This window comes from Rhinolophus hipposideros (genome assembly GCF_964194185.1).
Source record: "Rhinolophus hipposideros genome assembly, chromosome: 9".
Taxonomy (NCBI): domain Eukaryota; kingdom Metazoa; phylum Chordata; class Mammalia; order Chiroptera; family Rhinolophidae; genus Rhinolophus; species Rhinolophus hipposideros.
The window spans coordinates 88,639,032-88,654,233 of record NC_138055.1 but is presented as its reverse complement, the minus strand read 5'-3'; the positions used below and the strand labels follow the sequence as shown (position 1 = coordinate 88,654,233).

The 15,202-nt window shown below is 42.7% G+C and overlaps 1 protein-coding gene across 6 annotated transcripts in view; it reads right to left on the bottom strand.

Annotated features, from left to right (window-relative positions):
- LOC308502635 (maestro heat-like repeat-containing protein family member 1) overlaps positions 1–8,584 on the bottom strand; it is a 77,503-nt gene extending 68,919 nt beyond the window's left edge. For all 6 annotated transcript variants that reach the window (XM_081060644.1, XM_081060649.1, XM_081060646.1 and 3 more), the window contains exons 1-3: positions 8,501–8,584; positions 6,945–7,107; positions 4,575–4,715 (exon numbers count right to left, since the gene is read on the bottom strand). In XM_081060644.1, coding sequence (XP_080916770.1) covers positions 4,575–4,715; positions 6,945–6,998 — 195 coding nt within the window. In that variant the 5' untranslated portion in view covers positions 6,999–7,107; positions 8,501–8,584. The remainder of the gene's footprint in view (positions 1–4,574; positions 4,716–6,944; positions 7,108–8,500) is intronic.
- Between the last annotated feature and the right edge of the window lie 6,618 nt (positions 8,585–15,202).

Sequence of the window (15,202 nt, the reverse complement as noted above, 5' to 3'; positions counted from 1 at the left end):
ATGCCTCATTGATGCTTTCTTTCATTTTTTTCATCTTTTCTTTTTTCTATTTTATTTTGTGTAGTTTCTGTTGCTAGGTCTTTAAGTTAACCAATTTTTCCTTTAGCAATGTCTAATCTGATATTGATCCCATCCAGTGTTTTCTTTCATCACAGATATTCTAGATTTTAGCTCTATAAGTTCAATTTGGATCTTTTTAAAAAATATTTTTCCTTGTTTCTGATTAATTTACTTAATCTTTCCTCTAGTTTTTAAACCAATAGAACATAGTTATACTATCCATTTTAATGTCCTCGTCTGCTACTTCCAACATCTGTGTGAGTTCTGGGTTAGTTGTGATTGATTTTTTTCCTTTTTATAAGTCATATTTTCCTGCTTCTTGCATGCCTGCTGAATTTTTATTTAATGCCACTCACTGTGAACTTACCTAATTGGGTGCTTGATATTTTTATATTCTTGTAAATATTCTTGAGTTTTCCCTGGGAAACTGTTAAGTTACTTGGAAATAATTTGATCCTTTTTAGTTTTGCTTTTAAAATTTTTAGAACCAGAAGCACATTCTGTTAATTTTGTTAATCTTAGAAGCCTACTGTTAATTTTGCCCCCACACATCTTCAGTATTCTACCTAATGCCCTGTGAATTAAGAGATTTTACGTTGGTTAGTGGGAACGAGTATTATCCTTGGCCCTGTATGAGTTCTAGCTACTGTTCTTTCAAGTCTTGGTTCTTTTCCTTGCCTGGGATCATTTCCTCACACACATAGACTGTTTAGTATTCTGCCCTGTAAACTCTAGCTACATTGGTCTCCCTGGACTCTCGTCACCACCTTCTCAACTCAGGAAGTCCATCAGATTCTTCCTAAGGTTTCTTTCCCTCTGCCACTGCCTTAAGGAAGTAAGCTGGGGCAGTTATAGAGCTTATTTCATGTTTATCCCGTCTCTCAGGTATCACTGTCCTTTGTTGCCAGATGTCTAATGTCTTCAGAACCATTATTTCATGTATTTTTTTCTGTTGTTTCAAGAAAGAGAGTAAATCTAGCCTCAGTAACTACATCCTTCCAAGAAGCAGAATTCTCCTCACTGGATTTTGAATATTTAACATTTCCTCTCTTTTGGTTCACCTGATTGACCCCCAAAATGGGCCCGCCTTCCTAAGTAGAGCTGGTTAGTGCTAGTTGATGGCCAAACAAAATTACACTACAGACTGACAAATATCTCGATTCTTAACCACTATCCCCTGTGTGACAGAGGAGGAGGAGAGAAAAGGAAGAAGTAGCCAAAACATTTCCACTGTCAACCAAGACATAGGGGAGAATCTCTAGCTGGCCAATCTGCAAACTAGCAGTTAGGTTATGAATTGCATCCTTCAACTCGCTAATTGACTTCTCAGAGCAAAGCTCTGTTCCAGATTCATAGACCTTACCCTTAGGCAATATGTGAGAGGAGTATAAGTAAATAAGATACTGTGGCTGATCCACTAATGGAGAGAACTCAGAGCACATACATGAGAAAGGTCAACTCTTCTTATGCCAAGCTGGTAATGCAATGATAGACCACAAACTGTGGTCCCTGAAACTTGATGCTAATAGGTGCTGCACTCAAAGTTCTCCTCTTAGAATCTTACAAGTGCATATTAACATCTTGAGCAACCATGAAAAATGTGCCTCTCAGATGCCCACTCTGCAGGGCATAACTGACCAATATCTCTAGCTTCCATGCTCTAAAACCCATTACTGTGTTAAAACTGAGGCTCAATTCCCACAGGTTTCTGCCAGCCAATAACTGAGCATGGCAGGTCCTCTAAGGCCTATTCATGCAAATGTGGGACTTTTCTGATGGGTAATTTTGACTCAATGACTCCCTTGAGTTGCTAAAAGTTGCTAAAACTTTCTTAGAACTACACTATAATCTTAGCCCATTCTCACTTCTTTCCTCCCTCCTTTCTTCCCTTCCTTCCTTCCTTCCTTCCTTCCTTCCTTCCTTCCTTCCTTCCTTCCTTCCTTCCTTCCTTCCTTCTCCTTTATCAAGGGTCAGACCTGCATCTCAGTCGATGGCCCTTCCAGCCTCCTCTGGCTCCTTCCATTCTCCCTCACAAGTGTTCCTCCAATAAATCTGTTGTACCTTTAATTCCAATTGTTATCTGCTTCTTGGAGGACCAGACTAAGCCACATATTGAAAACTATGAGAAGTCCTACAGTTAAGAAATTTGTTTAATTTTTAACTCAGTATTTCCCACCCATTTTGCTAAAAAACACATTCTTTTTTGTGGAATATCCATTAAAAGTTGGCAGGGACCTTGGTTTGAGAAATGCCACTGAACTGAAAGAATGACTGGAACAACAATCAGAAATTTTGGGTTCTGGTTCTCAGTCCTCTTCTCTTAAAAATATCTAATATTGAAGAAGACACAAAGAAATGGAAAGATATTCCGTGCTCATGGATTGGAAGAATCAACATAGTTAAAATGGCCATATTACCCAAAGCAATATACAGATTTAATGCAATCCCCATCAAAATCCCAATGGCATTTTTTAAAGAAATAGAACAAAAAATCATCAGATTTGTTTGGAACCACAAAAAGACCCCGAATAACCAAAGCAATCTTAAGAAAAAAGAACAATGCTGGAGGTATCACACTGCCTGACTTTAGCTTGCACTACAGGGCTACAATAATCAAAACAGCATGGTATTGGCAGAAAAATAGACACATAGACCAATGGAATAGAATTGAGAACCCAGAAATAAAACCACATAAATATGGACAGATAATTTTTGACAAAGAAGCTAAAAACATACAATGGAGGAAAGACAGCCTCTTCAATAAATGGTGCTGGCAGAATTGGATAGCCACGTGCAAAAGAATGAAACTGGACTGCTATCTGTCACCATGTACCAAAATTAATTCAAAATGGATCAAAGACTTAAGCATAAGACCTGACACAATAAACTGCATAGAAGAAAACATAGGTACTAAACTTATGGGCCTTGGGTTCAAAGAGCATTTTATGAATTTGACTCCAAAGGCAAGGGAAGTAAAAGCTAAAATAAACAAATGGGACTATATGAAACTTAAAAGTTTCTGCACAGCAAAAGAAACCATCGACAAAATAAAGAGGCAACCGACTAAATGGGAGAAGATTTTTGCAAACAGTTCCTCCGATAAGGGTCTAATATCCAAAATATACAAGGAACTTATGAAACTCAACAACAAAAAAACAAAAATTGAAAAATGGGCAGACGACCTGAAGAGACATTTCTCCAAGGAGGACATACAAATGGCAAATAGACATATGAAAAAATGCTCAACATCACTAATCGTCAGAGAAATGCAAATAAAAACCACAATGAGATATCACCTCACCCCAGTCAGAATGGCTGTCATCCACAAGACAAATAGTAACAAGTGTTGGAGAGGCTGTGGAGAAAAAGGAACCCTCATACACTGTTGGTGGGAATGCGAACTGGTGCAGCTGCTATGGAAGGCAGTGTGGAGGTTCCTCAAATAATTACGAATAGAATTACCATATGACCCAGCAATCGCTCTCCTGGGTATCTACCCAAAGAATTTGAAATCATTTATACATAAAGACATGTGTGCTCCAATGTTCACTGCAGCTTTGTTTACAGTGGCCAAGACATGGAAACAACCAAAATGTCCTTCGATAGATGAATGGATAAAGAAGTTGTGGTATATATACACAGTGGAATACTATTCGGCGGTAAGGAAAGATGATATAGGAACATTTGTGACAACATGGATGGATCTTGAGAGTATAATGCTAAGCGAAATAAGTCAGACAGAAAAAGCAGAGAACCCTATGATTTCACTGATATGTGGTATATAAACCAAAAACAAGACAAACAAATGAGAAAGAAAAACTCATAGACACAGACCATAGTTTAGTGGTTACCAGAAGGTAAGGGGGGTGGGGGGAGGGAGATGAGGGTAAGGCGGATCAAATATATGGTGATGGAAGGAGAACTGACTCTGGGTGGTGAACACACAATGGGATTTATAGATGATGTAATACAGAATTGTACACCTGAAATTATGTAATTTCATTAACAATTGTCACCCCAATAAATAAATTTAAAAAAAAAAAGAAAAAAGAAAAAAAAATATCTAACATTGGTATAACATTTCCATCATAGGCAGAATTCTGACCTGGCCCCCAAAATTCCAGGCCTCTGGTGTGCACATACCTTCTCCCAGTTTCTCAGTCAAGCACTGGTCTAAGTGTTGATGTGAAGGGATTTTACAGGTGTAATTAAGGGGAGTCCCACACCAGTGGACCTTAAAATAGAGAGATTACCCAGGTGGGCTGGATCTAATCTCTTGAGTCTTTTAAATCTGGGTCTAAAAGTCCAAGACAGAGAAATCAGAGATATTCAAAGCATGAGGTAGATTTTACAAATGGGCATGGCTGAGTTCCAGTAAAACATTAGTTTACAAAAATAAGCCTCAGGCTGGATTTGGCCTGTGGGACATGCTTTGCCGATTCTAGCATTAACTACTCAATAAATATGGAATGCATGAAGTAGTTAAATTTCCTTTTCACCCCTACCCCAATCACCTGGGAAATGTAGAAAGGTGTCACTTTTGTGGATATCAAAATCATTAACCATCGGGTTAACCGCTTCACTTCGTTCTTGAGTTTGGATGGAGGCATGAGGGAGAAGAGGTGGCCAATTATCACCAGAACTTGCTCTGTCACCTGTGCCAAGGAGACACAACAAACTTGCCTCAGCAAAGGGATCAAGACAGGACAGGCCCTCAGGGGCTTGCCTTATTCATCTTTGTATTCCCGGGGCCTCACACAGTGCCTGGCAAATGAGAGTAATCAGTAAATGTAAACTGCATACTTAACAAATAAGTGAGTGGATACTGGAGTGTTTTCGGACTGTGTCCTTTTCTGGAGAATGAGAGGAGAAGCCAGGGGAGAGTCATGCTGCCCTCCTGGAAGAGCCTGGTGAGTCAGCCTTCCATCGGCAAGTGGACAGATACGGCCCTGCCCGACCTTGGCTCGAGCCTTACTCCTTCAGCCCGTCCATCCAACCCCTGCTATCTCCCAATCCCACCTTATCTTTGTTCTTCAGGGACCAACGGTTGAAGAAAACCCGGAAAGTCAGGTAGGCCTTGATGGACACTGACTCTTTTGTGATGCCCATAATTTCATCATCGTCAGTGCCCAGCTCCAAATGCTTCTGGGCACTGATGACCAGTCCGTAGAGCACTGTGAAGGGAAGAGGGAGTTGGAGCTGCCTATCACCTTTCCCTTCCCACAATGGAAAACATACATACCTTTTGGGACAGTCCTCTTATCCTCAACCATAAAAGGGCCTCTGGGGTCCTTCGCTGAGAAAGACCAACCTATTGACTACCTCCCCAACTATCTTTCCTTTCTGACCACAAATAGTCTACCCAGCAGGCCAGAGAAAGTGAAAGAGAACAGCTGTCAACACCTACAGCATTCCTACCAAGCTTGGACCTTGTCCCAAACCAGGCCAAGAAAGGTCAGATGGAGACGGGCACCTTCTCACACCATGGCCTGCTCCCAGCCACCGCCTGCCCTTTCCCTAGTCTTCTGGGATCTACATTCAGAGGGACTCAGTCTTTCTGTGGCTTTCACTCCTCCCTCTCCAGTTCCAACAAAGCCTTCCCCAGACCCTTGTACCCTCACCATGACATAGCGCCAACATGTCATTCTCCTCTTGAGCCATCCTCAGAACACGCAGGATATATTCCCATGTGACACCAATGTAGGAGGCTGTACCTGGGAGGGAGAGTACAAGAAAAACATCCCTTTCCCAGGGAGAGGAGCCTCCCAGCCTTAATGTACAAAACCTTATTGATTAGGGGCTTGGAGACTTGGGTTCTGATCCTAGCTCTGCCTCCAGAGAGTCTAGGCAACCTGGAGCAAGTTACTTAATTTAGCCTCGTTTCAGCTTCCCCAACTGTTCAATAGGACTAAGTTCCTAAAGTGACCATCTCACAGGGCTGCTGGCAAAACTAAGTTCAATGATGGATGTTAGCAGAGCATACAAATGCAAGGTATTGCCACACCCTACGTATACACACTCCCCTCCAAGGACTCTTGAGGAAACAAAAAGCTCTGCTGTCTGAAGCCAATGTGAGAATATTTGTCCTGATTAGATCGCGAGACACATTTCCAGCTTCTGCTGCTGTGTCCTCTGAGCTTTCTGTGCAGCCTGACCCACAGGCCCTATCATTTTGAACCTAATGCCGAGAAGGCCAGCTCACTTCCCCCAACCTCTCTCTGGCCCCAACTCCAAGTGGTAAAGAATGAGCAGGTACTGTCATTTGCCTGGCGGCTTGATTTTTTTTCCCACACTTTGTGATTGAGGGAGGAGAGTGGAATGGGTAAGAGAGCCAATGCTGTCACCAGGAGCCAGCAGGATGGAGATTGTATGGCGATTCTCTGCTTCATCCTGCTACACTATTACCTTCCAAGCCTCTAATCAAATTCAAAACTTTAGGTTCCCCAAAGCAAAGCACTCCTCACTTCCTCTTTTGCCCTTCCCCACTGCTGTGGAATGGGGGCTTTCAGCATTCTCTCTCCATCTTTGTTCCTAAGTCTTGTCTTCCATATCCTAATAGCCCCACAGTCTCCCATATCCTAATACTCCCTACTGTGCTATTCTTGGTCTCCAGAAACTACCTCCTGAGATCCCATCAGCCCACAGGGATCTTGGTTTGTCCCCCTGCCCCCTATACATACACCCACGACTGAACTAAGTGGAGATGACAAGTCCAGGGAGAAGAGGATAAAGTCAAGAAGATAAAGCTATCGTCTAGATTCCATACAGCACCCCACCCCCTGCTGACCCTGTCGTCTTCTCACACTGACTTTTTTTTTCTTCTTTTTATTTTTTATTAGTTTCAGGTGCACCCAGACTGACTCTTTCACCACAGCGAGCCATACCCTGGCAGAGGCTGAGCTTCCCCACTGCAAACAGGAGGCTCCTTGGGGGCACATTCTGCATATGAAGTCCGTCCCATAGCTTGATGATGACCATTCCTGGAGAGTGGGACCCCAGAGCCAGTAGGACTGCGGTGCACATGTCCTCTAGTTCTCCCTCTGGCTTCTGAAAAGAGAAAGGCTAGCTGTTCCAAGGCTAAACCCCAAGACGAGTTCCTCGGCTTCTGGGAATCAGTTTTGGTCAATAAGTGATTTTCCTCTATCTAGAAGGCAGGACCTCACCTACTTCATCCTACCACCCCATTCAATGCCTTCCCCGTGATGGAGGGCAAGAGTTTCCTAGGGTGTGTAAGAGGACAGGAAGACAAGAAGTCTGCAAAGTCTCTGGCTTGTGAGTTGGGGTGGGAGTGGGGATTGGGGTTTCCAGAGTACAGAGCTTCCCCTGTAACAGCAAATGAACCATCAAGAAGGTGGGTAGATTGTGGAAGCAACTTTGGAAAGTCCCTGATAGGTCAGGGGTCTTGATCAGAAGACAGGCGTGCCAAGGAAGGTGGGTAAACTGGAAGACACCATGTATGTAGGTGGTTAACAAAGAAAATAAGAAACCAGATTAACCCAATGTCAGGAAAGTAAGTACAAAAGTATGTGGATAGACGGATAGGTAGACATAATAAATGTTCAGTGCAAAGGTGGGCTAGCAGACAAGTGGGTAGATTTAAATAGGTTAATAAATAAAAGTAGATGACTAGTTGAGTTGCAATAACAAAGGCGACTGTCTAAGACCTCCTAGGAGGAGGTCTTAGTGATGACCAGGGCAGGCTGTGAGGCCAAAAGCCTGAATCCTTCCCCCATTTTCCATCTCACTTCTCCAACCTTACCTCTTCACTTCATTTCCATATCTTCTAGGTCACAGTTCTTGAGACTTGTTCAGGGTACAAGCTAGAGGCTCTAGTAAATTATTTAGAAACTTGAGGTGTTCATCCCCAGATACCACTTAGTTTCCAAATGTCATCACCCACCAGAAAGTAACTCCTGGATTTAGGCCTAGGATCCTTCCTTCCCCACAGTCCCCAACCCAGAGGCATGGACTCCTCACCATTGTCCTCAGGTAGTTGACAACGACATCTGTCACCTTCTGATTTAGTGTAATTCCCATCTTGTTATTTAGGATTTTGACTTCCAGCAACTTGAGGGTTTGTAAGACATTATCTGCTGACAACTATAGGAGACAGAGGGCTCAAGAAGAAAGGAAGATTGAAGGGTGGAAAAAATAAAAAGAATAATGATCCCTGGTAGAGAAAGGAAGAGGACGAGTGACCTTAGAGAGAGGGTTAAAGCTAGACCCCTGGGGTGAGGGACGCAGTGGTGGGGAAGGTATGGGTCAGACTGGGGACATGGGATCGTAACCTGGAGTTGTGAATACACTGGACGAAGCAATGCTCTGCTGACTGGAAACTCTTCCCACTCTCCTGGCACAATGGCTATATGCTCAACCAGCTACTTTTATGGAGGTGGTTCTACCCTGGCTAGAGCCAGGAAGATATCTGAGATGTCCTCACCTGACCAGCAAGTTGGAGTGCCTCCATCAAGGTCTCGATATTTCCTCCTGAGATACCGCCTTCCAAGTCCCCTTCAGTGGTCTCTGAGGAACCTGCCATAACTCTAAATATCTCTGTAAGAAATAAAGAGGGTGATATCAAAGAGAGAGGCCCAAGATGGCAGATTAGGTAGGCTATGCCTCCCAGGATAACACCAAAATTACAGATAAATTATAGAACAATCAACCTCAAAATAATCTGAACACTAGCTGAACAGAACCGCCATAACTAAGGATATAAAGAAAAGGCCACATCGAGACTGGTAAGAAACCCGGAAAGGCGAAATGAGCTGACCCCAAACCCACAGATAGAGGTTGAACATAGGGAGGGGTCCCCCAGCCCCACACCGGGCTCCCTAGCCCAGGGGTCCTGTAACAGGAAGAGGAGTTCCCAAGGCATCTGGCAGTGAAAATCAGCGAGGACTCTGTCTGCCCTTCTGGGTGGGACAGAAGGCAGCTGGCAACCCAGACGCCCTCCTTTAGAGCCCGCAGATGGACTTGCTTGCTCTCGGGCACTCACCTGGTCTCTGGCGGAGAAGTGGCGGCTTTGGGGGGAGGGGGGAGGGGACGTACAGGAAAGAACTGAGTTGTGTGGCTTTGGCGTGAGAGCTGGAGGGACAGGAGCCATTTCGTCCCTGTGTGGAACCTGATATACGTGTGGCTTACAGGAAAGCGCCACCTTTTCAGGGGTAAGCCATCCCCCAAAGGGCAAAGTCTGGGACTGCACTGGTCTGGTGGAATCACATGTGCACATGGTCTTAGTGATGCCCTGGGTCCCCGCCCTCCACACAGCCCATGAAACTTTCGACTACTGGGCTGCAGGCCCCACCCCACAGCCTATAGAAGCCTGTTTAAAGTGGCAGAGGGCCTGTGGCAGCCTGGGAAACATTTGCTGGTGGGTGGTAACCCAAGGCCTGTGCCACAGCATAGACAGGCTGAGGTGGCCCTGACACTGGTGGTGGCTGGCTGTAGAGCTCTCGGGGCATTTTTGCAGGGTGGTCACAGGCCCAGCACTGGTACGGAAGCCAAGACTGCACTACATTTATAGAAACCACCGACCACACCCCTTAGTTCCCCTGAACCCTGCCCCACCCACCTAGAGCTGCATGGCGAGGGGCACTCTGGGCGCCTGGGTGACCATCCCATCCCACAGGCAGAGGAGGTCTTTTACAGAAGTGTACAATCTACAGTGGCCTGGGGGATTTTGGTGGTGGGCAGTGACCCAGAGACTGGACTGCAGCCTCTCAGGGGCAGCCCTCAGGAATTTGCGAGCCTGAGGAGATGGCTGGCTGCAGTGTTCTTGGGGCACTGTGCAGGGTGGTCACAGGCCAGGCACTGGCATAAGAACTGAATCTGCATTAATGTTGTCAAAACCACCAGTCACGCCTTGTGACTCCCTTGAACTCCACCCAGCCCAGCTAGTGCTGCATCACCACGGGTACTCTCAACACCAGGTCAGCCAGCCCAGCACATTCACTGGCTCTTTCAGTGACTGTGCCTTATGGGCAGCTGGCAGGTGGCAATAGGCGTAGGGGGCCCTGCGTCTTTTCCTAAGCTGCCTCAGGCCCACTATTGGTGGCAGCCAGCCTGAGGTCACAGCAAGGCCACCCCCACATGCCTCCAGTTCCAGCCCAGGCAGCATCCAACCACATGTAGCTTTGTGGCTCCTACCAGCTAGCTGCAGGCTGCTAACAGGCAAGGCTGAAAGTGGCCTGCACAGGAGCCCTGCCCAAGAGACACCAGAAACAACACACCCTGAGGCAGCTTCAGACCACACCAGAGCACTACCTGGTTACCACATAAGCGGCATGCCCAAAGGGGGTTCTCAACAGGCACAAGAGTCCACAGAGGCAAAGCCTCCTCTGTGTGAGGGGTCAGCCCACACACAGCAGCTCACATAAGATGGGTGTAGCCATCCCTTGCAGTTAGTCAGCCTGAGAGTCAATCCCACGCACTGAGGTGCCAAAAGCAATGAAGCTCAATTACAACAGAACACACACAAGACACAGGGACACCTCTGGAGGAAATGCACGGACGATTAGGGAGACTGCACAATTGGATGACACAGGACACTTGCTACATAAGGCCACCCAGCAAAGACTGAGAGACATAGGAGATCTACCTAATACATAGAAGCAAACAGAGCAGAAGCCAGAAGGAAACAAACAAACAAAAAAAACATGTCCCAAATAAAAGAACAGAAAAAACCTTCAGAAATGGAACTAAATGAAATGGAAGCAACCAACCTACTAGAGACAGTTTAAAACACTGATTATAAGAATGCTTAAGGAACTTATTGAGAATTTCAAAAAAGAGATAGTAAGCATAAAGAAAGACATAGAAACTATAAAAAAGAACTAGTCAGAAATAAAAAATACAATAACTGAAATGAAAAATACACTAGAAGGAATCAATGGCAGATTAGATGAAGCAGAGGACTGAATCAGTGATTTAAAAGCCAAGATAGCAGAAAACACCCAATTGAAACAACAAAAAGAAAAAAGAATAAAAAACAATAAAGATAGTTTAAGGGGCTTCTGGGACAACATCAAGTGTAACAACATTCACATCATAGGAGTACCAGATGGAGAAAAGAGGGAGCAGGGACCAAGAACCTATTTGAAGAAATAATGACCAAAAACTTCCTTATCCTGGTGAAGGAAATAGACATACAAGCCCAGGAAACACAGGGAGCCCCAAACAAGATGAACCCAAAGAGGCCCACACCAAGACACACCATAGTTAAAATGGAAAAGCTTAAAGATAAAGAGAGAATCCTAAAAGCACCAAGACAACTAGTTACTCACAAGGGAGCTCCCATAAGACTATCAGCTGATTTCTCAACAGAAACTTTGCAGGCCCAAAGGGAGTGGCAAGAATATTTAAAGTGATGAAAAACAACGGCCTAGAACCAAGACTGCTCTCCCCAGCAAGACTATCAGTTAAAATCGAAGGAGAGATAAAGAGCCTCCCAGAATCATCAATAAATCAACAAACAAGTGCTGGTGAAGATGTGGAGAAAAGGGAACCGTCGTGTACTGTTGGTGCAGCCACTATGGAAATCAGTATGGAGGTATCTCAAAAAACTGGAAATGGAACTACCTTATGACTCAGCAACTCCACGCTTAGGTATCTATCCAGAGAAACCGAAAACACTAATTCATAAAAAAATATGCAGCTGTATGTTTATTGCAGTGTTATTCAAAATAGCCAAGACATGGAAACAACTGAAATGTCCATCGGTAGATAACTGGATTAAGAAACTGGTACATTTATACAATGGAGTATTACGCAGCCATAAAGAAGAAAGAAATCTTACCATTTGCAACAACATGGATGAACCTAGAGAATATTATGCTAGGTGAAATAAGTCAAACTGAGAAAAACAAACACCATATGACCTCACTTATATATGAAATCTAAAGAACAAAATAAATGAGCAAACAAAACAGAAATAGACTCATAGATACAGAGAAAAAACCTAATGGTTGCCAGATGGGAGAGGGGTTGGAGGATGGGGAGAAGGTGAAGGGATTAGGAGTACAAATTGATAGTCACAAAATACAGTGAAATACAGTATGGGGAATATAATCAATAACGTTGTAAAGACTATGTAGGGTGTCAGATGGGCACTGGACTTCTCTGGGAGGATCACTTCATAAATTATATACATGCCTAACCACTGACCTGCACACCTGAAACTAATATAAAGTAATATTGAATGTCAACTAGAAATATATATATATTTCTAAAAATATATATATTTCTAGTTTATATAGTTGACATATATATGATATAAAGTATAGCATAGGGAATATAGTCAATGGTACTGTAACAGCTCTGTAAAATGTCAGATGGGTAGTAGACTTGGGGGTTATCACTTTGTGAGGGATGTAAATGTCTAACCATTATGTTGTTTTGTACACCTGAAACTAATTTTAGAAAAAGAAAGAGGGTGAAAAAGGAGAAGCTGTTTTGCTTTCTCTGGAGATGGGTATTTCTTCAGAGGTGGTATCATGGTATGATGAAAACATGCAAAGAATAATGATAATCAGAAGACACAAGTTTGGCTACCGACTCAGACTTTGTCCCTCACTGGCAATATATCCTTTGGCAATACACTTAACCCCTAGAGACTCTATTTCTTCATATGCAAAATAAGCATAATAAAAATTAATATGAGAATCAAAAGAGATGCAGTATGTGCTATTAGCTATCAACATTTAGGATCTCAGTCTGCTCTTTGGATCACATCTTTTCCATTGAGATCATAAAGTGCCTTCTATGGGTAAAAGTTGGATAGAGAGTTGAAATGGAGGAGGGTGTCCACAGGACTATGAAAAACTGATTACTATAAACTATAAATAAAAACAGATAGAATGAAACAAGAATTTATGAATAGGTATTAAAAACAACCAATTAGAAAACTTGGAAATGAAAAATATAGTCATTAAAATTTTAAATTTCAGTAAATAGGATATAATCAAGACTGAACACAATTAAAGAGAGAATTAGCATATTGGAAAATAGTTCTGAGAAATTTAACCAGTATGCAGTACAGAAAAATAAAATAATTTTTCAAAAAATAACTATTAACAGACATTTAGGATAGGCTGAGAAAAGTTTAAGAAGAATGGAGGAAAGATAATGAAGATAACTGAGAATTTCCAGAATTGAAAAAAAAAAAAAAACCAAGAATCCTAATATGGAAAGTGCACTCTAAGTACCCACCAGGATAAAGGTAAAATGATGTTTTATTGAAACTGTAGAATATCAAGGATAAAAATAAAAATTCTAAAGCCATTAGAATAAAATACAAATTGCCTACAAAGAAATAACAACCAGACTGACAGCTAGTTTCTCAACAGCAACAAGAGATGCCAGAAGATAGTAAAGATGCGTGTTGTACTTTCTATAGAGTCTAGAGTAACCACTACAGGAAGTGTGAAAGAATGTATAACTATAAAGGTTATACAAGGGGAAAATGAAATGATTTTAAAAATAACTCAATCCAAATAAAGGCAAGAAAATAGAGAAATTAGAAACACAGAACAGGTGGCATATTCAGAAAGTGCTTTTAAAAGAATGTAGATTTAAGCCCAAATACATTAGCAACTACATTCAATGTAAATTGATTAAATGTTCCAGTTAAAAGAAAAAGAATGATAGGTTGGATTAAAAAGAGAAAACCAACCATACACTTTTACAAGAGACATCTCAAACAAAAGGACACAGGAAAATTAAAAGAAAAGGAAGGGCAAAGGTATACCATGCAAATACTAATCCAAGAAAAGCTAGCATCCAAAAAAAGCTGGGGTGGCAATGCTTACACCAGACAATATAGATTTTTAAAAATGCTATAACAAGAATAATCCCACTTCAGGGTATTTACCTGAAGAAACCCAAAATGCTACTTAGAGGGGACGTGTGCATCCATCCAGATGTCCATTGCAGCAGTCTTTACAAGGGCTAAGATGTGGAGGCAGCCTGGGTGCCTGTCAGTGGATGAATCGATAAAGAGGAGGTGGTAGATACATACGATGGAATATTGCTCGGCCCTGGAAGAGAATGCGTTCTTGCCATCTGCAGCAGCATGGATGGACCTGGAGGGTATTGTGCTGAGTGGAGTGTCAGACAGAGAAAGACAGATGCAATGTGATTTTGCTTATATGTGGACTCTAAAGAACAAAACAAACAAACAAAACAGAAACAAACTCACAGGTACAGAAAACATTTTGATGGTTGCCAGATTGGAGGGAGGGAGTGTTGGGGGTGAGTGACAAAGTGGGAGGGATTAAGAAGTACAAATTGGGGGCTGGCCCAGTCGCTCAGGCGGTTACAGCTCCATGCTCGTAACTCCAAAGGCTGCCAGTTCGATTCCCACATGGGCCAGTGGGCTCTCAACCACAAGGTTGCCAGTTCAATTCCTTGAGTCCCGCAAGGGATGGTGGGCTGCGCCCCCTGCAACTAGCAAGGAGCAACTGGACCTGGAGCTGAGCTGCACCCTCCTCAACTAAGACTGAAAGGACAACAACTTGACTAGGAAAAAAGGCCTGGAAGTATATACTGTTCCCCAATAAAGTCCTGAAAAAAAATCCATTTCATATTTAAAAAAAAGAAGTACAAATTGGTTGTTATACAGTATACACAGTAGTCAGGGGGATGTAGGGTACAGCATAAGGAATATAGTCAGTAGTATTGTGATAACTATACATGGTGTCAGATGGGTACTAGATTTGTTGGGGTGGTAGATAGGGAGGTTGGGGGGCAGGCTGGAAAAGGTGAAGGGATTAAGAGATACAAATTGGTAGCTACAACATAGTCATGGGGATGTAAAGTACAGCACAGGGAATATAGTCAGTGATATGGTAATAACTCTGTATAATGCCAGGTGGGGACTAGACTAGTCAGGGGGATCACTTCTTAAATTATATAAATGTTTAACCACTATGCTGTACATCTGAAATTAATATAAAAGAATACTGAATATCAACTGTAATTGAAAATTTTTAAAAGAGGGGGGAAAGGTGAAGGGGAATAAGAGGTTCAAAATTCCAGGTATAAAACAGATAAGGCATGGAGATGGAGATGATGTATTATAGAAATGTACACTTGGAACCTATATAATTTTACTAACCATTGTCACTCCAATAAATTTAATTAA